Source organism: Hippopotamus amphibius, chromosome 8 (assembly GCF_030028045.1).
Source record: "Hippopotamus amphibius kiboko isolate mHipAmp2 chromosome 8, mHipAmp2.hap2, whole genome shotgun sequence".
Lineage (NCBI taxonomy): Eukaryota > Metazoa > Chordata > Mammalia > Artiodactyla > Hippopotamidae > Hippopotamus > Hippopotamus amphibius.
Window position 1 is genome coordinate 16,205,407 of NC_080193.1, and position 24,955 is coordinate 16,230,361.

Genomic DNA, 24,955 nt, shown 5'->3' on the forward strand with positions numbered 1-24,955 from the left:
AAAGAAATAAAAGAAAAAAATATTTGCAAGGTCTACTACAGGGACTTCCCTGGTGGTCCAGTGGTTAAGAATCTGCCTTCCAATGCAGGGGACACGGGTTAGATCCCTGGTTGGGGAACGAAGATCCCACATGCCGCAGGACAACTAAGCCTGTATGCTGCAACTACTGATCCTGTGTGCCACAACCAAATATCCTGCGTGCTGCAACCAAGACCCAACGCAGCCAAAAAAAAAAAATAATAATAATAATAATATCACCTCCTAGAATCATGGAAATAAAATCAAGAATAAACAAATGGGACCTCAAGAAACTTAAAAGCTTTTGCACAGCAAAAGAAACCATAAACAAGACTAGAAGGCAACCCTCAGAATGGGAAAAAATAGCTGCCTATGAAACAACAGACAAAGGATTAACCTCCAAAATATACAAGCAGCTCATGCAGCTTAATACCAAAAAAGCAAATAACCCAATCCACAAATGGGCTGAAGACCTAAATAGACATTTCTCCAAAGAAGACATACAGATGGCCAACAAACACATGAAAAGATGCTCAACATCACTACTCATCAGAGAAATGCAAGTCAAAGCCACAATGAGGTATCACCTCACACCGATCAGAATGGCCATCATCACAAAATCTGGAAACAACGAATGTTGGAGAGGGTGTGGAGAAAAGGGAATTCTCCTGCACTGTTGGTGGGAATGTAAGTTGGTACAGCCACTATGGAAAACAATTTGGAAGTTCCTTAAAAAACTACAAATAGAACAACCATATGATCCAGTAATCCCACTCCTGGGCATATACCCAGAGAAAACCATAGTCCAAAAAGAAACATGTACCATCATGTTTATTGCAGCACTATTTACAATAGCCAGGACATGGAAGCAACCTAAATGCCCATCAACAAATGAATGGATACAGAAGATGTGGCATATATATACAATGGAATATTACTCAGCTATAAAAAGGGATGAGATGGAGCTATACGTAATGAGGTGGATAGACCTAGAGTCTGTCATACAGAGTGAAGTAAGTCAGAAAGAGAAAGACAAATATTGTATGCTAACTCACATATACGGAATCTAAAAATGGTACTGATGAACTCAGTGACAAGACAAGAACAAAGACACAGATGCAGAGAATGGACTGGAGAACTCGAGGTTTGGCGGGGCGGGGGGAAAAGGCGAAGCTGAAACGAAGTGAGAGAGTAGCATAGACATATATATACTACCAACTGTAAAATAGATAGCTAGTGGGAAGTTGCTGTATAACAAAGGGAGTTCAACTCGAGGATGGATGATGCCTTAGAGGACTGGGACGGGGAGGGTGGAGGGGAGTTGAGGGAGGGAGGGCATACGGGGATATGTGTATAAAAACAGATTGAACTTGGTGTACCCCCCAAAAAAAATAAATAAATAAAATTAAAAAAATAATAACAATAAAAGATCTACTAAAAATTAATAAGGAAAAAACCCCAACAACCCAACAGAAAAATGGGTAAAGATCATAGAGAGTTCACAGAAAAGGAAATAGAAATGGCTTGTCAACATATGAAAGATACTCGGTCTAATTCATAATGAGAAACACAAACTAAAAAGACAGTAGGAAAAGTTTTTCACTGGTCTGACTAGAAGCTCAAAAAGTTTTGGTACTCATGTTTCATTAATGGACCATAAATTGGGGCATCCTCTTTAAAGGAAAAATGGCAATATTTATTTAAATTTAAAATCCACATTCCCTTTGATTAGCAATTCCACTTCTACATACACAGGTACAAAATGACACATATGTAGGGATATTCATTCCAGCACAGTTTGTCATAGCAAAAGATTGCAAACACCATAAATGAGCTGGTTATAAAAACTGCAGTCCAGGACTTCCCTGGTGGTGCAGTGGTTAAGAATCTGCCTGACAATGCAGGGGACACGGGTTCGATCCTTGGTCTGGGAAGATCCCACATGCCACGGAGCAACTAAGCCTGTGCACCACAACTACTGAGCCTGTGCTCTAGAGCCCGTGAGCCACAAACTACTGAGCCCGCATGACTAGAGCCTGCACTACACAACAACAGAAGCCACCACAATGAGAAGCCCATGCACCGCAATGAAGAGTAGCTCCTGCTTGCCTCAACTAGAGACAGACCCACGCAGCAACGAAGACCCAATGCAGCCAATAAATAAATAAATAAAAAGGTATTTATATTGTAAAAGACTCCCACATACTTCACCGATATTAATGGAGCACATTGCCTCTGTATATAAAGCCTATAATGTTACATGAAAAGAGATGCTCAAAAATGGTATGTTTAAATCAAATGACTGCAGTTAACATGATACTCTTGTCACCAACATGTGCGATGTGATGCTATGAAAATGTCTGTTTTATATATTTATCACATATTTTCATTGCCTGATGATCTGACAACAACCTAACTGAAATCCCAGAGTTTGTATCTGAACCACTGGCAGACTCTGTCCTGAAAACATTGCATTAAAGTTCATGCAGATGTTAGTCACAGGGACATCATAATGATGACCAGAGCAAGGAGAAATATTCTTTGTCATAAGGCAGAAGGGGGAGGGGGGGGAGGGAAGAAAAGGGAAAAGGATGGGGGAAAAACTATTGTGGGGAATATACAGTACATACCTTGTGATAATCTTGCTACTTCTGTGCCTAGCTACTATCTCTGGAGAAATGACAAGGCAGTGTGTTCTGATTCTATTTGTTATGATGAGCTGCCACAGGAATGATTTACTGTATTTCACTACAACATGACTTTAAATCCCCCTCCTCAAATATAAATTTGAAAAATTACCCGTAATAGTTCCACTGATGTTGGCCTTTCCTGAGGCATTTTCTGCAAGCAGTAATCAACAAATCTCCTAAAGGAGTCTGTCCTGTATGTGCAAATACATTGAAAGAAAATAAAATCAGGGTCTGTAGAACACACTGATCACTTTAAATAATTTTCATCCAAGGGAAAATCTTATTATTTTAGGAGATTTTTAATAAAATATTTTGGAATATCAGGAAAATGGAATCATTTTCAAGTTTAAGGTATCTAAAATTAATTCTTTTGGGTAATGAATGTGGACAGTTTCAAGTTAGTCAACACATATGTATCTTATTATATAAGCAAGGTCAAATTGTAATATATAGCAGAAAATGAAAAATACTATATTTATACGCAACAGTTTTATATACATTTTTCTCTCCTAAGATAACAACTCTTCTAAGTCTCAAGCCTGTATTTTTCATGATCAGCTGGTAGCTCTTCCATCACTCACAGCCTATAACCAGGTAGTAAAGCTTGAAGCATAAGGGACAGAGAACCTAGGAGTATGTTTTCTGGATGAAAACACTTTGTCTCTTGAAAATTCCATCTTGTCCACTCTTCTTTGACAATTGCTCTTTTTCTATAACTCTGTGACCCCAATAGTTAGCAAAATGTCATCATTTTCAGCAAGGAACAATATATCTTCGAAACAATACATCTTCTGAATAGATAGTATATGTTCTGTCTTAACACATTTAAATATACATATGGTAAAGAGAAAAATGACAACTGGAAAAATAATGAACTCAGAGGGAGTACTTTCTCCTTACTGAGAAATGATAAGGCTGAGGTGATCAATACAAAACCATCATGACTTAAGACGAGACTTGTTAGGAAGGTAGCAGGGCATGCACCCGGTAGAATTTCAGTTACTATACACAATAAGAACACAGTACAAGCCGTTGTGAGGGCAGAAATATAGTGTGTGTGTGTGTGTGTGTGTGTGTGTGTGTGTGTGGAGAAAGTTCAGGCTTATAAAGCATCAGTGTCAGTTATCATAATATACAATGAAGGAATGAAATGCTTTCTAGGTCAGATATTTAAAATGTAATTTAATGAAAGTGCCAAGTACATATGGTGATTTTCTTAGAAATTTAAAACGACAGCTCAGTCTTACCATTCATTAGACTGTAACGTGGGGGAGTCATTCTGGGCAATGTGATATAAGGCACTCATTGCATTCATGTTGAAAAGAGGGGGCTTCCGTTCCGCTGAAAGAAAAGAAACACGTTGAAGCAGTTCTTGAGAGACATCAGGCAGAGCAGTAAGGAACTAAGAGCAAAGCTTTGTCACTAAATCAATAGCTCGTTATTATCATCATGCCGCATAATCCACTTATTTTAATCTCGAAGGTCGCTCAGGATAGTCATTCAGAAGAAGCTACTGGTCATCTTAAAGTACGCTGGAAACGTTTCTAACAGAACCCATTTCAAGAGAAGAAAAAGAATTTTTTTCTCATTTTTCACATGTACCTTCAAAAGGCTGGACTTTTGTCTGTTTTCCCACAGTAGGTATGAACATCTTCGTGTGAATGTTTTATTTAAAATAAAAAATATGTATTCATTGAAAAAATTTTCAGAAAGCAGAGAAGTAGAATGAAAAAGAGAGAATATTATGGAATGGGACATCTCAAACATCACCAACACAGTATGGGAGATAAAATAATTCAATTCAATAAACACCACTTGAAGGCTCATCCAAGCCAATGAAATAGGCAGGGGTGGAGGGAAAAAAGGAGGTAAGAAAAGGAGGATAAATGTAAACAAGGTTTTTGTCCACCCCCTCCTAAGGAGAAATTCAGTGAATCAGATACTTCTTAATAGAAGATGTACTCCGTCCCAGCCGATCACGATCTCATCTTTGGAATTTCTGTTGCTCTCTTTCAGCAGACATCTCACTTGGCATGCGCTCTCCTATTGCATTTATATAAACATGCAAATCTTTTCTCTCAAAAGAAATCATAAGCTCTAAGAGCAAGATCTTATAATCCTAATACTCTTATTCTTTTATTTATTCTCTAGCATATGTAATAAGATGTTATTCAAATATTAGGTGCTCCATTTGTTGACCAAAGGAAAGAAACAAGGTTCTAATTCTGAGTACAGTTAATTTTATGCTTTTTATTAGTTATTATGTCACAGAAGATAAATCACTATCTCATTCTACTGTGCTTATCCTAATGGATTTCTTTATATAGTACCACTTCGTAATTCATAATCTCATCTCAGGTTTCATCAGAGCATCTTGGTTTTTAAGTAAAAACTCTCTTCTTAACCACTTTTAAAAAGGCGAATTCAGCTTATTCTGTGCAATTCTAAAAAAACAGAACAAGAATTACGGGCAGGGAACAAAAAGTAACAGGGAAGACACTTTTACTCATAGAAGGAAGAATGTGTGAAAAGCCAGAGTGGTAAAACAAAACAAAACCAAAAATCCCCCAAAACCTAGAATGAATAATGTTGAGAGTAGTGAACTTTGAGCTATTGGCAGAGTTCCAGCAGAAGGCAACTATACTTGTTTACCAGTGATACTCTGGAAGGGCCTCTTATAGTCTTGACTAAATGATCTCTGATACCTTTGAAACATGACAGTCTATGATTCCACAAATATTTTTTTATTAACTTCTCAACAGGATACTTTACACTCGCCAAATAGATACTAGTATTATAGGGACATGAACTATCAACAAGTGGAAATTTGAAAGGTGCAGTGTGTTCAAAGGGATTTCATACCTGTTTTAAATGTAGAAGACAAAACAAAATGGCTCAGGTTTATTTTATTTTATTTATCAGGCTGTAGATTCTAGAAAGTGTCTAGAGGTTGGCCTGACAACTTCAAGTACTGGAAGCCATGTGGAAGCAGGAACTCATCATGTAACCATCAATGGATTCCCATCATTTTTAGGACAAAGTCTAGATCCTTAAACATAGTCTCCTGGCCTTTACTAACATGACCCTGGCTTCCTCCAGCACTTCATTCTGAGCAGCAGTGTTTCCCCCCCTCTTCTCATGCATCTGTTGCTTTACTGAAAGAACCAAGCTCAGAGCCTTTCATGTTTCTGTCTCTGCATAGACTCCCCTCTTACTTTTGTTTCCTAAACTTTACCTGGTTAATTCTTCCCAATCCTCAGGTTTCACCTTAAATATAACTGCATTTCTGCATTAATTTAATAAATATTTATTCAAAGCTTATTATATGCTTACAGTCACTTCCTCAGGGACGCCTTTTCTGACCTCTTAAGACTAGGTGTCCCACTAGATTTTGTCATTGCAAATGATATTTTAACTTTCTACCACCTAGCACAACCATAGCTAATTATTTATGTAATTCTTTACTTAATGTGTGTCCTCTTTGTTAAACTTCATGAAGAACAGTGTCTACTATGTTCATCTTTGCATTCCCACCACTAAGCACAGTACCTGGTATTTATTTTGGGTGGCCCCAAAATATAAGATAAATAAACAAAGGTAAGGCAAATGAAAGCAAAGAAGAAACTGTCAAAAAAGAATCTTTGTACAGCAAGAAGTCACGAAAATGACTGAGAAGTGACTAAGTCTTGGGGCTTACAGCAGATACTATGTTATGGCTTCATTCACTATTAGGAGGATAGGTACCCTCTGACTCATTGGCAAAAGGTACACAATTCAAGCTGCTTAGAAGAACACGAAATTGCACAGGAGAAACAGCAGGGAAGGGGAACAAAAGAAAGAAGAAAACAGAAATTTAGAAAGAGGAGGATGAAGGGACAAAAACAACAACAAAGCCCAATTCAATAGTAATAAGAAGGGCAGTAGTGGATTTGGAACAGGAATGGTGAGGTCTATAAGTGGCAGACACTCTGTTGTAAACAAGACAGGAAAGACAGCCAGCCACACTTTGGGTGGAATAGCTCTAGTAGAGAATCACATGATTAAAGGCATTCAAAACATAGTACACAGGTCTGTGGTCTAAGAAGCACTCGCTAAACAGTTTCAGATAGCCTTACCGATGTTCAAGTCCTTTGCTAGATGTACTATGTAAATGTGCTGCCTATGGCAGCTTTCATGCTACATGCAGCAGGGCTGAGTAGTCAGGACAGAGGTTATATGACTTGAAAGGACTAAAGCACTTATTATCGGGTCCTTAGCTAAAAGCTTGTCAATCCTTACTATAAAATTTAATAGTCTGAATAGAAGCTTCTAGATAAGCAGCAGAACAGGAACTGGAAGTGCCTTAAAGCTGCCTTGTGATATGTAATCCATATTTTCTCCAAAGAAACGAAAAAGGTGAAAGCATAAAAAAGCTGAATTGACTAAATTAAAAGAAAAAACAGAGATTTACTTCATTTAAAGAAGATGAAGTTTTTGTGAGTGCTCCATATATGTTTTATGAGATCAAGGTTCAGGAAGGAGAGTTCAGTGAAGCCTTTGGACACTGCTCTGCTTGGCAGTGCTCGTGCTAAATTAGAGCACATAAACTGAGCTTTATTTTAATAAAGAAGATCAGAGAGTACCCTGTCTTTGGATAAACGCTTCATGAAAAGGCAGATTTCTTATGAACAACGATGGCTGACAACTGTAATAATTAATGATAATAATTGCCACCACTTACTGAGTTCCTATTACATGTCAGGCACTCACTTTAGGTTTGTTACATACTGTACGTTATTCGTAATTCTCACAATTGCTTGGCAAGATAAGCATCATTATTCCAGTTTCCCAACTGAAGAAAATGGAGGTAAGCTAGCCTAAATAATGAAACCAGGCCACACAGTAAGCGGCTAAATTGGGATTTCAACCCAGTCCTGTAAGACTCCAAGACTTGTCTTTTCACTAGACCTCAGTGCCTCTTCAGTAATTCTGTGCATTTTATAATAAATAGTATTGATATTTCAATATGGAAAACAAAAAAGGAAGAAGTTTTACAAGACTAAATATACCCGTCCCCTCAACAGCCATCACAACATTCATTTATTAACACAAACAGTGAGTGGCAATAATAACGTGGAAGAAGAAAACTCCAGGTAGAGAAACTACGTAACCCCATTTATGTTTTTTGTTTTTTGCTTTTCCCCTTGGAGAATTCATTTCCGAACACAGTCAATTCCCTGTCAATGCCAATGAACCATTTGCCAGCTTCTACCATGATCTGTGTTGGTGAACTCAGGGTCTATAGTTTAAACAGAAGAGCATCAGATTAACTTCTCGTCAAATAATCTCGAAAAATAAAATATCTGGTGACTGGACAATTTCAACATCCAAGAATTTTCCAAGGATGCATGAATTTAGCTAGTTTTTTCAGTGGAAGATCAATTTATCAAAAGATAACTTGTAAAGCAGGTTTAACCACTTAGGAACCTTAGAGCTTGATCCAGGAAAGAGAGATAGTGCCAGTAACATTATCATCTTCCTGCTTTCCATCTATACCTCAGGGATTCAATGTACAGATTAGGGGCTTTTAAAAAATATACACTGTTATAGAAGAGAGATCATAAGAAAAGGGGACAACACATTATTCAGGTACTATCTACGACTTTCCCTGTAATTTCAACATTAAAAGTACAATTTAAAGTATACTGTCTGTATATATAGTACCAACTGTTAAATAGATAGCCAGTGGGAAGTTGTTGTATAACAAAGGGAGTCCAACTCGAGGATGGAAGATGCCTTAGAGGACTGGGACGGGGAGGGTGGGGGGGGACTTGAGGGAGGGTGGGGGGGGAGTTGAGGGAGGGAGGGAATATGGGGATATGTGTATAAAAACAGATGATTGAACTTGGTGTACCCCCCAAAAAATAAAAAAATAAAAATTAAAAAATAAATAAATAAATAAAGTATACTGCCTGTACCTGGAATTTCATTAAACCTCAAACATACAGAAAACTTAGAAAAATACCCTTCTTTTATGTGTTCATTAACAAGATTAATGCCAAGGAAATAGAGATGTATGGTAAAGCTGTCAAAGAGGTACTTGTATGGTTTATTACATTACCAATATAATACATTGAATAACTGCTGAGAATTTAAATGTCTTTGGTAACAATTTTATTTTATGAATATTAACTGAGCATGTACTATCATCTTTCTCTGAATCTAAGATGTCACTGACAATAAGACGCATCTCAATTTAAGATGCACCACTATTTTGTGTGTAACTTGAAGAAAATGCTGCCAATCATCATAAAATGCTGTTGCCTATAAAATACCTCCCAGTTTAAAGATATTAAAATGTAAATTAAAAATTTGATGAGATATGATATCTACTAGGATTGTGCTGATGATGCCTAGCATTTACTGAACAACATACTATACACCAGATATAATAATAAGCACTTTAAGTCCATATTTTCATTTAATCCAGACAATATCCATCAGGTAGGGTATCTTATTATGTAAAGTTCATAGAGAGTTAAAATAACCTGATCAAAGTCATACAACTAAAAAATGGCAGAGCTGGAATTAGAACTCAAGAGTATCTGACTATAGAGCCTGTGCTCTTAGGCATAATTTAATACTATCATCTATCAATGTGAAGGACTAGCTGTTGTGGAGGATAAGACAGTTTGGGAGAAGGCTACTTTGTTCTTTGATTCAGTAAATCATTTTATAAAAGGCAATCAAAGTTAGGCTGATATAGAGAGCATGTTCTTATATACACTTTAATTCATTTTATAAAAAGATAAAATCAGAAATTAAGCACCTTTCCTCTCCTGTCTCAACAGAGGAAAATACTAAGGCATCTCCTGGGATCTGCACCTATTTCACCAATGTCGACTGCTGTTTGAAACTTCAGTCATCTACATACCATAAAAACTGATGTGATGATGATCTTGAATCATCATAAGAGGGTGTGTGTTGTTTCCTCTATTTAATTAGGTGGGAAAGGGCAGAATCCATATTATATTTTAGAAAGATTTTGGTAAGAAAAAAACTTGTTAAAACAATGGGTGGGCACTAATTAGTTGTAAGGTTCAACTCGGAGGACATCCCTTTAAAGTGTTGTAACTGAGGAGTTGCTGCTCTAGTTTCAAGTAAAATTTTGGTTCATTTTAAAATATAAATGACAAAAATAGGAATAATCCTACATATGAATGCAATCAGCTATTTCGAACACTAATATAAGCCAAGCACTGTTAAACACTTTACATATGTTATCTCACTGAAGTCTGACAATACCTATGATATATGTATTGTAATTTTCATTTAGATGAGAAAACTGAGGCTTAAGGAAGTTTAGAAAATTGTCCAAGGTCTCATCATCAGCATCAACACGTTACACAACTCTAGAAGGTGTTATTCACATCCTAGACTGTGAGAATCCTGCTGGTGTTACGTGCAGCCGCACATGACTGTCCTGCCAGCTAAGTATTGGTAAAGCCAGGATTCAAATCCAGGGTGTCTAATTGCTAACTCTATGCTACGCAGACAATAGTTTTTGTTTTTTCTAACCAAAGGAATGTACATTTATTTCTAATTTTTAAAAAGTTAAATTATTTGATATTTGAAATACATAAAAATTTGCATAATATTATAAGACACCTACTGCTTAGATTTAACACTATTTTGTCATATTTGTTTCAGATCTTTTCTTCTAAAAAAAGAAGTAGATATAACCATTCCTCTTCTACCCTCTAGAGTTTACTATTATAAAATGATCTCTTACATCTGTTATGTTTTATTAGCATATATATATATGCTCAAAAACAATATATAAAATGGTTTATAAAGCTTTCATAACTAGCATCATATTGTACCCATACTTTTGTGACTTTCGCTGTTCATTGACTATTCAATGTTATGATCTGAGATTTATTCATGATGATACATGTAGATCCAGTTCATCCTTAACTGTGATACAGTATTCCATAATTAATTTATCCATTCTTCTTTGGATAAAAATTTAGGTCATTTCCACCATTTCTTGCTTCTGCAAACAAGGTTGCAGCCTCACACGTTTTCCAGTGTACGTGCATAAAATTTCTAATGTATGTACTTAGAATTGAAATGTTGAGTCACTGACGCTCCTCCTCGTCATCCTTACTAGATGTTGCCAATTTGCCCTCCAAAGTGATTATACCAATTTATATTCCTATCAATAATGTATAAGAGTTTGTTTCTTTAGCAGCTTCTCCAAATTTATCAACCTCTGACTTTAAAAAATTTTTACCAATCTAATGTGAATTAGCTTTAACTTGCATTTCCCTGATTAATGAGGCAGAGTATCTTCTGATGTTTGTTGTCCATTTAGGTTTTCTTTTCAATGTTAACTGCTTAGTCATATTCATTGCCCATTTTTCGGCTGGCTGTTTTTCTTTTTGGTAAAAAAAATTGTGAGAGTTCTTTATAAATTCTGGGCCAATACTCTGTCAGGTAGATATGTTTCAACTACTTTCTATTAGTTTGTGCTTGTCTTTTAATTTTTGTGTTTTATATAGTTTTATATTTTAAAGTACTGAAAGTTATTATATCTGTCATTTTCTTTAATATTGTTTAGAAAAATTCTTCCCGATACCCATAAAGGTATACTCCTAGAACAACAGCAATAATTATACTTACATAGTGCTTATTACATGCCAGGCCTGATTTTAAGTACTTTATATTCATTAATTCATTGATCTTCATTATAATAGCACCTCCTTCATGGGATTTTTATCTCTATATTGTAGGTAAGAAAACTGAGGTACAAGGGATCTTTTCCTAAATGTTTTTAAGTTTTAGTTTTGAGTATTTAACCAAAATCTGGAATTTATTTTTGTGTATGGCATTAGCTAGAAATCTAATTTTGGCTTTTATCATATAGTTAACAAATTGTCACATTATTATTCAAATAGGTCATCCTTTCCCCACTGACCTGTAATGCCTTTTCTGTCTTACACCAAAATCTGACTTATACATGAGTCTGTTTCTAGGTTTTCTAGTTTGTTCTACTGACCATATTGATTTAATTATTATGATATGGACTGTAGTATAGCGATTCTTCTGTCCAAATTCTGTTTCTTCAGAATTGTCTTGAATGGTTTTGGCCCTATGAGTTTTAGAACTACCTTGTCAAACCTACAAAATATTTCTGGAAGTCCTTTTTAAAGTATGCAAATATTTCTGCTGAGTGCCCACAAAATCAGCGTTAATAAGATGATTTTTTTTTCTGTATGAAAGAGAGAAACACAATATTAAACTAAAAAAGAAACCTACCACCTCAATATCCATTCATAGAGGACTAGTCAAATAAACTATGGTATATCCACATAATGGAATAACATAATGCCAGTAAAAAATGTAAAAGATGTCTAAGTTACTGATATCAAACAGAGCTCCAAGATGGTAGTAAGTGAAAAATCAAAGTACAGAAACAATTGTATATGTTAATTTAGGGGTAAAAGGGAATAAAGTAAGAGTATATACATTTGTGTTCAGTCGTCCCTCAGTAACTGTGGGTGACTGGTTCCAGGACCCTCTCAGCTGGCCCCAGAATACAGTCTGTGGATGCTCAAGTCCCTTCCATAAAATGACGTAGTATTTGCACATAACCTAATCATATCCTCCCATACAATCACCTCTAACTACTTATAACACCCGATACAATGTAAATACCATGTAAATAGTTATAATACAATGTAAATAGCTGCCCAAGGAATGGCAAATGCCAAGTTTTGCTTTGTGAAACTTTCCAGAATTTTTTTTCCCCAAATCTTTTCGATGTGCAGTTGGTTGAATCCATGGATATGGAACCCATGGATAAGGAAGGTTATACATTATAAATACATACATATATATAATATGCATAAAATATACGTATTTGTAAAGAAACTCTGGAAGGATATACAAGAAATTAATAACAGCGGTTCCCTGTGTGTCTTCACAGGGGTGGGGAAGGAGTTGTATGAATAGGGCCGGGGTAGAAGAAGTTCTTTTATTACCTATCTTTTTATCTTTTGGGCCTATCTTTTTATATTTTTTGAATTACAAAACACATGTTACTTATTTAAAAAAATTAAGTAAATACTGTTTCCTCCTTGAATTCTGTTTTTTTTTCTTCACGAACATCTCTTTAGTGTAAATAAAAAAAGACAAATTGTGTATCTTTATCATATGTTTCTTTGTTGTAAGGCGTCAATGGAGCAACTGGAAATGCAATACAAACATATCCCAAATCATCTATGTAGGCCAAACATTTTAGGGAAAGAGAAAACTATAGTCTGATAATCAAATCGGAACTTACAAATCCTTACAGGACAAATTTGGATAACAATATAAAAGAAATTTTAAAAAGCCCTAAAATTTACATTTTAAAAGCTAGACAAAGAAATTTTTAAAATGGATTTTTAAAAAACTAGACATATTTATGTAAATTTTAAATTAAAAATGTCAATAAAGGTACTGTTGTGCTGGAGTCAGCTCACACTGGCTCTGGAAGTTAACTATGCATTCCTTTCTCCAACTCTACATTTAGTGATTCAAATTGTTAACTTGAAACTGTTACCTATGGGAGGAATACTTACATCACAGAATTTGGCAAATGCTAGGAAATGCTCCCCTTGGCCCCCCAGGGGAGTCATTCGTTAAATTTACCAGTATACCACTGGATAAAGGTAACTTAAAGGTATATTAAAGTTCAAAATATACAACCAGAGAATTGAGGTTCTGTGGTATGTTACACAATTTTAGATAACTGCAACAATATCTGGGGAACAACTTTAAAGCTGGGATATCCCCTAATAGGAAGTTTTCTCTGGGGTTGCTCTCTATATGGGTGAGTTTTTAGAGTCTGATCTTTGAGAAACCTGCTATTGCTTTTCCAGATTTCCCTAATATAAGCCGGTATGTAAATTAAGTAATGAATATTACTATGAAGGACATATATCATCACTCATGGTATGGAGAATGGATATTTTTCAAATATTAATTCTAACTATTGTATATTCTTACATTTGTTAGCTGCCATATGTGCTCAAACTCTTTTTCTTAAATTTATAACATGAAAATATAGCAGAGAGAAAGCAATCTTACGATGTTATCCCAAAGCATAGAAAAAAAGAGTAAATTCACATTGCCTAGCATATATATAGCAGTAACTCATTAAATAATCACTAGATAAATGAATTAACAATCATAATACAGAGTGATTCTCAAAAGTACAATGAAAACAACTCTTTACTCACCCATTTCAATACAAGTGATCCCAAGTGACCAAATATCAACTTTCCCATCATACTGTCCTTCATCCATAGCTAAGATCACCTCTGGAGCCATCCTGCCAAACATATGTACAAAACTCAAGTTGCAAATTAAAAACAAAATTTACCCTGATTTAATGAAATAGCTGTTTTGGGGCATATTCTAAAGTTTTATCTGGTAAAGTTATCATATCCTTACACAAATAATTTGAAAAAACACTACTCAAAATATAAATAATACTCTCAGTGATTTACATGAAGCAATATATTATTTTCAATAGACCATGGTTTCACCATTTACTACCCTTTGATCTTGGCTAAGTTACTTAACCTTTCTGTATATCAGTTTCCTCATCTGTAATATGGAGAGAATTTTATTAGCCACCTCAGAGAGACTGGTAAAGGATTAATATGTATGAAACACTTAAACTACTTTAAACAACATGAAAAATACTTTATGCAATTACATAAAGCAATATAATCAGTTATTTCAAAGATGTTACAAGTTAAAAAGCAAACTGGCTATAATAATGAATATATTGTTGTTTATCCATAATGGATTTTCATTAGGAGGGTAAGGGCCACAGAGTTTAATGTGCTTTTTTCTCTATTAATGTATGTAAGTAGTTGCTTAATAGATGCTATTTAATGATGGTGGAAAAAAATTCAAATAGTGGCTGAATTTTTTTAGTAGGCAAGTAATTTTCCATGGGTATAAGTCATTCTCCAAGGTACAATGAAATTCCAATGTACCTATGAAAGGAAGGAAAGGAGTCTTGAATAGAATGGGGTGAAACTTTAAGTCAGAATGACAAGTGAGTTAAAGTCTCAGAGAATTCAACAGAAACAAGAACCTGGATTTCTTTCATTGAAAGGAAAATTTATGCTCATTGGCTAGAGAAGGTTAAAGAAATTACCTTGTTATTGCCTAGAGACTCTGCCTGAAGAGAAAAGTTCAGAAGAAACTTCAAATGAAATCTAAAACCTGAGCTTGGTCAGTGAGTTGATAATCCTACTAAGTTTACACACAGTGACATCAACCTTATTTGAACAATTTAAAGTCAATGGTAATTTTATACTAAGTCTGTGTTTCTTTTTTGCTAGTGAGTTTTTTATCCTTCCTAATGAAATCTCATTTGAGACACATGGTGAGACACTGTCAAAAACGAAACAAACAAAAGAACCAAACAAAACCAGTGCTATGAGTGCATCCTGTTTACTCACGCATATTTTAAAACTATGTCATGTGTTCTAATTCCACATACCAGTAAGGTGTGCCCACGAAGGAGTTGGCAGGCGAAGCCATTGAGGCAGATCCAAAATCAGCCAGCTTCACCTGACCTGGCTCTGTTAGAAGAATATTTCCTGCTTTAATATCCCTATAGGAAAAAAAATAAGAAGGTTAGAAAATTACTTTTCAATTTTGATTATGGAAAAGGTCAGAGCATGCAATTAATAAGACAAAAAGTTTATTAAAAAAACCTTGCTCAGATAGCCAGAAGGGGATTTAGTAATTATTGCATGTTGTAAGGGGGCCCAGATTCTTCCGTGTACTTACTGGTAGGTCATAGTAATTACTAAAAGGTAGAGCTTTCTTCAGAGGGAGGAAATGCAATGAGAAAAAAGGCAGACATGGCAGACAAGGAAACCTATTCAGTTGCTACACTTAACAAAAGCATATTAGTTGCTGAATCCAGTCACCAACAATATTCCTCATGCTGGGAATTTGGTGCCATTTGTAACTGCCATTTTTTTTTCTTTTCTTTTCCAAATTTCATGACATTTTTGGAGTCTAAACAAACCTTCAATGACTACCTACCAGCCTCAACTACACACATACCTTTTCTTTCTTGCCTGTGACCCTTTCTCTCTGCCTTTAATTGTAACTGCAACTCTAAGGCATTTGAGGGTACATGTTATAGAGAAGGTGTTATTTTAAAAATAACACCGTACAGTAAAAAGAAGACCCTGAAAGATCAAAACAAACAAGGATTAGGGGTTAGGAAATTGCATTTCTATTGTATTATTACAAAGAATCTCAAGTGGTTACTACTAAAACTACTAGACATTTTATGCAGCAAAAAGTTTAAAAAACATGATTTAAAAAAATTCAATCTTCACTATGAAAATTTGGAATGAGAAGATGTGGATGTACTACTTATTCTCTTTAAAAAAAGCATGAGGAGTAATGAGTACTAGGAACTAAGAACTGTACGTTGGTGGGCAATGGAAAGATAAAGCAGAGGGAATGAGGAAAACTTATGTCAAGTTGAAAATGAAAGGTTCAAATGCTCCCAAAATAACTTTTCCAAAAATCTTCCCTTGAAAATTCAGTTTCTTTCCTCCTGAAGACATTAGGCATTGGCAGAGAGAACTAAAAAAAGCACCATTTATTTCTCATACTACAGAAAAATCTTTTCTCTAACACTGGCTTGCCTTTTAAATCAAAACAATAAAAATCTGAATTTATTTTTAAATAAAGAGCATTCTTTAAAAGCTTTTTTGTCTTTTCAACTTCTTTTACATATTAAAAAAGATTATGTGTAATATAAAATAAAACATTAAAGTAATGTGCAAATTAAGGTAATAAAGGCACAAAAAACTGAACTGTAACTTTTATAAACAGGAGCAGGCAAAACTGTCATAAACAAGTTGGCATTCAGTCATAACATCTTAATACCAAAGATATATATATATACACACATATATATATAGTATATATATATACACACACACACACACACCTTAAAGCTGTCAAATCCATAAATTATAGTTAAATTAATTTTATCAATATTTATCAGACATGGTTAGGTTCATTCTTCATCCTTATGAATAAGCCAGATTGATGGCAGGAATTTTGGTCTGCCTCTCTTGAGGGAATTCTGTTTTGTAGTTATGTACCAGTAACTGTGATGGCTACTCTAGGATGATTAAAACAGAAGGAAAAGGGGAACCTATGACCTAATAGTTTCATTTCTTCCTAGTAAATGTAAATTTTTTTTCTTCTGTTTTTGAGCAATCTCAGGTCCTTTATGTCTACCTCATATTCTACTAATTGGCCACCATTCATTAAAGTAACAGTACTAGAAGTTCTTTCTGAGAGAAGGAAAAATTGGTAACAACATCTCTGTGTAGAAGTTAGTGGTGGGAAGTAGGTTCGAAACAAGAGCGTGGGGTTGTGATAAAGAAAATGTAATTTAGAGGGAAGCCTTGGATTAGGAGTTAGAAAATGTGTTTCAATCTTTATTACAGAAACGCTACAAAACTATGGGCAAGTTATTTAAATCTTTCTAAGTCTCAGCTTCTTCATCTGCCAAAACAAAGACAGTAATACCTTCCTAAATATCTATATGGACTAAAGAAATGCAAAAAATTTTAAAATTGATAAAACAGCATATATTTACATGAGATGGACTTGTTATTTGCAACAGGAAAAGGAGAAGAACTCAACTAGGAAATAAATATAAGCAAGAAAGGCTAATTTTCTTTCCTTTTTTTCTTTACACAGTATCAAAAGGTTGCTGGGCTCTTTTTCAAATTTCCCTGCAGCAGTATGCCTGGAGAATAGTTCCCTACAGAACAGAGATGATGTAAGTCTTTTTGGATACATGGGAGAGGATAAGAGATAGAAACTAAATTCTGGCAACTTTGCTCTTTACATCCAGAAGCAGTAGCAATCTATTCCCTTCCTTTAGGCACCCTAAAAATTAGAGCCTGCACTAATTTTCAAGGTTCCTTGAATAGACAGTCCTGTAACTGAAATGTAAATGTAACTGGTCTCTAATCTCACCTATGAATCAACGCATGAGAATGCAGGTAGGCTAGCCCCTGCAAGGCCCCGTGAGTAATGGCAGCGATCTCCAATTCCTGAAGTGGTTTCTTATGAACTGAGGAAGGGGGAAAAAAAATAAAAGCCAGGAGTAGATGATCAGTTTCATTCTTATTTTTATTATCTTATATAGCTATACCAGACTGAATTACATACTTTTTCTTAAATGACAGTTTGGGAACACATTCACCTTAAATACACTGGATATATATTTTCTATAGAATAGCAATAAATAATCAGATAACAGGAAACTCAAGCATAAAAACAAACAAACCCCTTCAAAATAAAATAAAACAAAGCCTGATATTCACTGTAAGGAACTGTTAATTTACTTGTCAGTTGCAAGTCAAAGCCACACTGATTCCAATTGGCCAGGCCCAAATTTACCAGTCCCTCTGACACTTTAAGTGCCTAGAGTGTTTTAGGTTGCATTATTCTCCTCTGCCACAAGCCATCTATAAGGACCCCTTCTAACTACAGGTTTTCATTATTTGTGAAAGCAGCTAATAAGCAATTTCTATTCAGAGATCAAGGATAATATAAGAAAGGTTGTTTTGTTTTGTTTTTTAATGTAAAATGTTTACACAGTCTCTGGTTATAACAGTGTCTGCAGAGGAGAACTGGGTCAGTCAAGAGATATGAAAGGGTTAAATATCAATATAATTTAATACCATCTACCTCTATCTCATACATACACATGAATTTGATGTTTTGGGCTACCCATACTACATCACATTACCTGCCCTGGATGGGCCATGACCTAAAACAGTGGGAGGGCTGCTCATCATTACTCAGATATTCTCAGTGACATTGCAGAGAGTCTGCATGGCTTTACCCACAAAACCCTTAAGTCTAAGTCATTAACCATTTAGTTTGCTCAAGGTGTGCTTTAATATAGGAGGAGAAAACATTCTGGTCAAGGTTAAAATGAAAGAAGGGGATTGTACTTTTATCCTTACCTTCTAATAAATCTGAGGCTGAGCCTAAGCAATATTCCATCACCAACTGTAACAGATTGAAATAATAACCAGAATAATGTGGGTTAATAAGAAACTGCTAAAACCAACCAACTAAACAAGGAACTAAGAATAGTAGGAGAATGAATATGCTGATCTACCTGAACCTAGATTAAATGTTGGTCATCTGGTACTAGTAATTGATTTTTACAACTTTTATCATCTGGTTTTGTTATTTCCTATTTGAAGCTGGAACTGGTCTAAGACAATAGGGGGATTGTATTTAAGGATTTAAGGTAGCTAGGATGCAGTATAAATTAAATTTTGTAACTTGGAAAGTGGCAACCAAATACATGAGCTAGTAAAATCTATACTGGGAATTATTAGTTAAATAAAATAAACCATTAAGCTGCAAGTTCCCTACTTTCACATTTTAAAAAGTTCTGAACAAGAAAGCATTGGTTAGAACTCAGCCTAAAGATGTAGCCTGCTATGTATTATTACGTTAGCTTGAATCCCTGAGAGAGGGGGCATATTTCAATGTATGTCTTAAAATATTTCTAGAACAATATTATTAAAATAATATTGATATTTATTGGGTTTGCTATCTTGGGAGGCTTTTGAAAAACAAAAATGAGAAAACTCTTTCTTTACTCTCATCTTAGATTTTTTTAGGCATCCCAGACTACTACTGATTTATAGTCAAGGTCAGAGCTGGAGTGCTCAGTTCTCCACACATACACACACAAGCAAGCACACTCCTACAAATTATTATTTTGTTATTCTAAAAAATACAATATGCTTATTATGAAATACAAATTTCCTATAATCACATAGACACAACTACTATTAGCATATTGGTTCCTGTCATTAAAAAAAATTAATGTGAAAACATTTATGTATTATGTACCCTGTATTATTGGAATATTTTAGAAGGATATGAGATATAATATTATACATTTTATTTTTATAAGTATATGTCATATAGTACTATAATATATAATTGTACATAACATAATATAATATACATCTTATATTCTTCTGAATTATTCCAGTAACAAGGTACACAATACATATTATATATCATACATATATTATGTATAATAATATAGATATACATCTACACTATTAAATTTATTATACATTTATAGATGTAATTAAATAAACATAATGTATAAAAATTACTCCATTTCTGGAATAAACTAAAACAATATGAGAAACTTAAAAGTTTAAAGTTTAGAAACTTTATTATAGTTTCCTGCTTTATATAAAAGTAAGCAGATTCATAAACATTAACTTTATTTCTTATTGTGAAATGAAATAAGTGAATATTATAATGAACATTAGCCTTTCATGTGCACTATTTTTCTTTTTTCTTCAGCTTTAAGGTATAATTGATAAACACTATTTTTTCTTAATCAGTTTTGATGGAAACATTTCTCAACTGTATTACTTACTCTCCTCATTTCTTTTTTTTTTTTAATTTAAAAACATTTTTTGAAATTTATTTATGTATCTTTTTTGGCAGTGCTGCACGGCTTGCGAGATCCTAGTTCCCCGACTAGGGATGGAACCTGGGCCCTTGGCAGTGAAAGCACAGAGTCCTAACCACTGGACAGCCAGGGAATTCCCTCTAATTTCTTAAATTATGTAAATTAATATGCATATATAACTTCCTTAAACTGAGTATAAGGAAAATGAACGTAGGACTTTAAAACCGAATGGAGTACGTTTATAGTTATGTTTCTATTTTTAAAATTACATGTTAACTCTGTATTTCTGTCTCAAATATTCTTTTCCCGATTATTTCATAACACAAAGGCACCTGAGCTGTGGCTGGTTGTCTGCCCCTGACACTTAACAGCTCTAGTTGCTCTGCTTTTAAATTATTAGGTTTGCTCTCTAACTTCCCCAACTTCTTCCTTAAGGGCAAATGAGTTGTGGCTATTTGTATGCATGTTTCCAGCAGCTTAGTTCTATGAGTTCCTTCTAATAGCCTATCAAAACCTTATAGACATAGACTAGGTAACCAAACTTATTAGCACTCTGTATAATCTAAGAGTAAATAGGCTTCAAATAACAGCTTGGAGGATTTTCTGAAGTTTTGAAACACTTGAGATTTAGCACTTGATTTTGTAACATTTATTCTGCTTGCTCAAAATCCCTTTCTTAACTCCTTCAAGACAGCTGAGATTGCCAGAGAACTGATTTCACATAATGAGATACTCCTCTTATTAATTTCTTCTGCTCAGAACAGAAGCAACAGCTCTAGATATCTTAAGAATTGCTAGAGCAGAAAGGTTTATGTTTAACCTTTGATAGACCATCTGGGGAAAAAAACTCCATTCCCTAATTGGAGATCATGTACAGGAAAGGACTTGTACATTGGTAAGTATTCAATAAATGATAGTGATACTGAATACTTGAAACTGGAATGTGTAATCCCATAAAGTACAAAGCACAGCATTTTCTTGTCCTAGACAATGTCTAATGTGCTAACCTAAAATCAGAAACAAAATCACGTAAAATAAAAATACACTAAGAAGATAGAGTGGAACAAAAGACCATTCCATTTTAATCACAATCTAGGCTCTGTTTGGTAAACTTAGACAGTGATGGTAGTATCAAGCACAATTCCAAATTTGGGGGGGAAATGGAGCAGGGGATGAGAAATGACAAAGATAAAAATTCTAGGATGAGAACAGAAGCTCCTGCTTTTTACTTTTGCAAACAAATCATTATAAAATGATGTTAACTTTTCACTATCTCTTCACTGAGTGTTTAAGAATAAAATCCCAGACTAGATATCATATTTAAACTTATAGAATGTATACCATACAACACACTCTGAAGTAACAAATGTTAAATACTGGTAACAAAAATCAAATCAGACAGAAATGGGGTGATAATTTTACAGACCGAAGAGCTAATAGAAAAAAAAAGAAGACAATTTTAACAGGAATAAATAAAAAGATAATAGAGGGTCCTCTGACTTACCCAAGCAGTGTGCTCTTTCAAGTAACAACCTTTGTATTCAATGGTGTTAGGATGCTTCAATTGTTGTAAAAATTTGACTTCCTTAAGAATATCTTGCCATTTCTGTTGAAGTAAGAAAGAAAATATAATTTTTGAATGAAAACAGTATTTTATTTTCAAGTATACATATATAATACTCTTTTCATTATTTTAAATGGACAAAGAAAATGTTTAATACATGAAGTTATTTAAACTTGTGTTATATCTTGTTTTAGTACATATAAATTAAATCAATCACCAAATATATTATAATGTCCATTATACTGATCCATGTTCTATTCTACAAAATAGTTGATTGAGGTAGAATATTAGGAATGTTTATTATATGCTCCATAAAAAGGGAAAAAAAGAACTGCGATAAAGAAATGCTCAAAGAACTTTGTTTCTACTGTCAGTTTCATACTAACTTGCTTATGTCAGTTTAGGTACACAATGTCTTTAACATACCTCATGTGCCTGCTTCCCACTATAGGACATTTTCTTAACTGCCACCACCTCATTGGTGTGAGCATTTGTGGCCTGTGTTAAAAGAGCAGGGAAAAAAAGTTAAAAAGAATGAATGATGTTTCAGCCAGTTTAACTTAAATATCTGACTTGACTTTTATAACATTTCACACTTCACTCTCACAGTTTAAAGATGCTGCAACTTTTGATAGACTAGATAGACATTTCCACTCCACTTTGAGGTACAACTTCTCTTTATCCCTTTCCATATACATGCAAAGGTTATAATGAAAAAAGGGATTAAGGCTCAACAAAATATATCTAATCAACAAAGTCATATTTCCTAAATATTTGTACTGGCTTCACCATGTAGAACATCTACCAGTGGAGAACCAGTTAAATAAATATGATACAGTCATAAAATGAAGTAAACATTAAAAGAATGAGGTAATCAATGTGTATATATGGTAACAGTAAAAAATATCATGACAAAAAAAAAAAACCCTGTACAATAGAATCTTATTTTTGCAAAACAGTAATAATGATTGTATGTATAGAAAAAATTATGAAAGAATTTATACCAGAATATATATCAGTGGTAATCCCTGTATTATCTGATATAGTATTAGCTCTGATAGAACTTTCTATGATGATGCAATGTTCTACATCTACATCATATGTAGTATCATGTCAAATGTGGCTAGTGTGACTGAGGAAGTGGGTTTTAAATTTAATTTTAATTAACTTAAAATTTAAATAGTGCCTAATGTATTAAACAGTTCAGCAAAGGGTTAAGGCTAATCTTAAGAGGGATTTTCGCTTTCAAAGGTACTTATAATAAGAATGTATTACATAAATACATACACACATTTATGTGTACGTGTATGTATTCATCTGTAAAGGTTGCCTTGTCTCATAATTATCTCCATGATATCATCTTCATACTCAAAATTAAACAGTTCATTGAAAGCACACATGAAAACCATAAATACCTCAGGTAATAATCTTTTCCTCCAAATTTACTTAAGAAATTTAAAACCAGGTAATTTTCTAAAAATTTTCAGAAAAATAAATATAAGACATTAAAGATTATCTAAACTTAGCCTTCTTTAAAAACAGGGCTCTGCATCAGTGTCATACCCCTGATGTAAGTAAGCTATTTCAGTTCTATGATATTACTTTTGTGGATCAATAAAGCAACAGAAGTGTTTCTGAGGTAAAACTGGAATTCACTCTCTGGTAAAATGAAGTCACCAATTTTAGAGAAAAATGCCTCATCAGTTTCTTAAATACACTTAAAGAAGCTCCTCAGATAGAGCAATGTCTTCTTTCTAATTTTAAAAAAATTTAATTCCAGCAATAAACAATAACGTTGATGTAAAAAGAATTCAACCCCAGAGTCTTAATGCCAAAATGCAGAGAAAATGAACACATACTAAAAAAATTTCTGTATAAGCACTAAGGTAAAAGTATATTATTATACTTTTATAATTATAAAAGTATATTATAAAAATAAGGTATCTACTAGTTACAGTTTTCAAATCAGCAGGACTCTATAAAGGCATTTTTCAGGTATTCTATTCATTTAGAAGGTACAGATTGACTTTTGTTAAAAAAAAAATCTCTCACATTTTGCTGGTTTTTCAAATGTAACACTAAGACTGTGTTTAGATGACAAAAAAACAAAGAAAAGTTGACAAACTCAGTAATGCAATGAAGGTTAGAGCGGCTGCATCTGTAAAGCGGATATTTTGGGTATGAATCTATGTACTGCACAGCTGAAGGTGCCTGGGAAAGGTTTGGAAAATTCTCAAACAATGATGAATTTTAACTTTTAATGAGGTTTTTAAAAAACAAATCCTTACCCTTTATAGAAAGAAAAGAAAAAAAGGCCCACACAAATGGAATCTGATAGTATTATCTAATTGCTTACTAAGGTTATTTATAATCAATGCTTATTTGGAATAAGAGACTTTAAAAAAGAATCACCCTAAAATAAAAATGTATTTCTTTACACTTACAGAGTTACCACTTAGAATTTGATAAGTATACTTGCTTATAGAACCTATCTACTGGGCAGAGACTTGAAATTTGAAAACATTTCCATATAGAAGTGAAATTTAAACTAGTTAAAACTCAGAACTGAAACGGAAACTTAAAAAAAAAAAATCAATGTTTTAGTATAGAGAAAGGAAAGTATCAATGGGGTTTCAGCTTTTCAATGCACTGTACTGTGTTATGAATGATTACAACTTCTAAACATTTCAAGTTTTACTCTTGAAACTTACATTCATACTTAACACTTCCAATAGTCTCAATGGTCTCGGTAACCTTAAGCAAGGTCACTGATTCAAAATATACTTATTGAGAACTTACTACATATGTGTTTCTGATATTTTTACAACCATTTCCAGCTACATTTAGACTACTGTCAACTCTTTGCTAGTTTACAGAGAAATATAAAAATTAAACATAAGCTTTTCTTTTTGCCCTAGTTATTAAGTCTCAACTAAAACTAAAAGGTATTTATACCCAGAAGAACAAAACTAAATTATTTGCTTTAGCTGGATTATGGATGATGTGCTGAGTTCAGCGAGGCAATACTAGAACCCTAGAAACTGTACAGTTGTCTTTAAGGGAACACAAAAATGAACATGGTCAGCCCTTTTTATTTTCCTTTAATAGAGATTTTCTTACTAT

The 24,955-nt window shown here is 33.9% G+C and overlaps 1 protein-coding gene across 3 annotated transcripts in view; it reads right to left on the bottom strand.

Annotated features, from left to right (window-relative positions):
* The window catches only part of TAOK3 (TAO kinase 3), a 176,746-nt gene that overhangs the window by 48,127 nt on the left and 103,664 nt on the right, over window positions 1-24,955 (bottom strand). For 2 of the 3 annotated variants that reach the window (XM_057745334.1, XM_057745333.1), the window contains 8 exons: window positions 22,259-22,330; window positions 21,773-21,874; window positions 18,779-18,824; window positions 17,781-17,877; window positions 15,256-15,369; window positions 13,976-14,067; window positions 3,956-4,049; window positions 2,818-2,899 (listed from right to left, as the gene is read on the bottom strand). In XM_057745334.1, the coding sequence (XP_057601317.1) occupies window positions 2,818-2,899; window positions 3,956-4,049; window positions 13,976-14,067; window positions 15,256-15,369; window positions 17,781-17,877; window positions 18,779-18,824; window positions 21,773-21,874; window positions 22,259-22,330 (699 nt within the window). Of the gene's footprint in view, window positions 1-2,817; window positions 2,900-3,955; window positions 4,050-13,975; window positions 14,068-15,255; window positions 15,370-17,780; window positions 17,878-18,778; window positions 18,825-21,772; window positions 21,875-22,258; window positions 22,331-24,955 lie in introns of those variants that run through there. The other variant, XM_057745335.1, reaches the window with a different exon arrangement.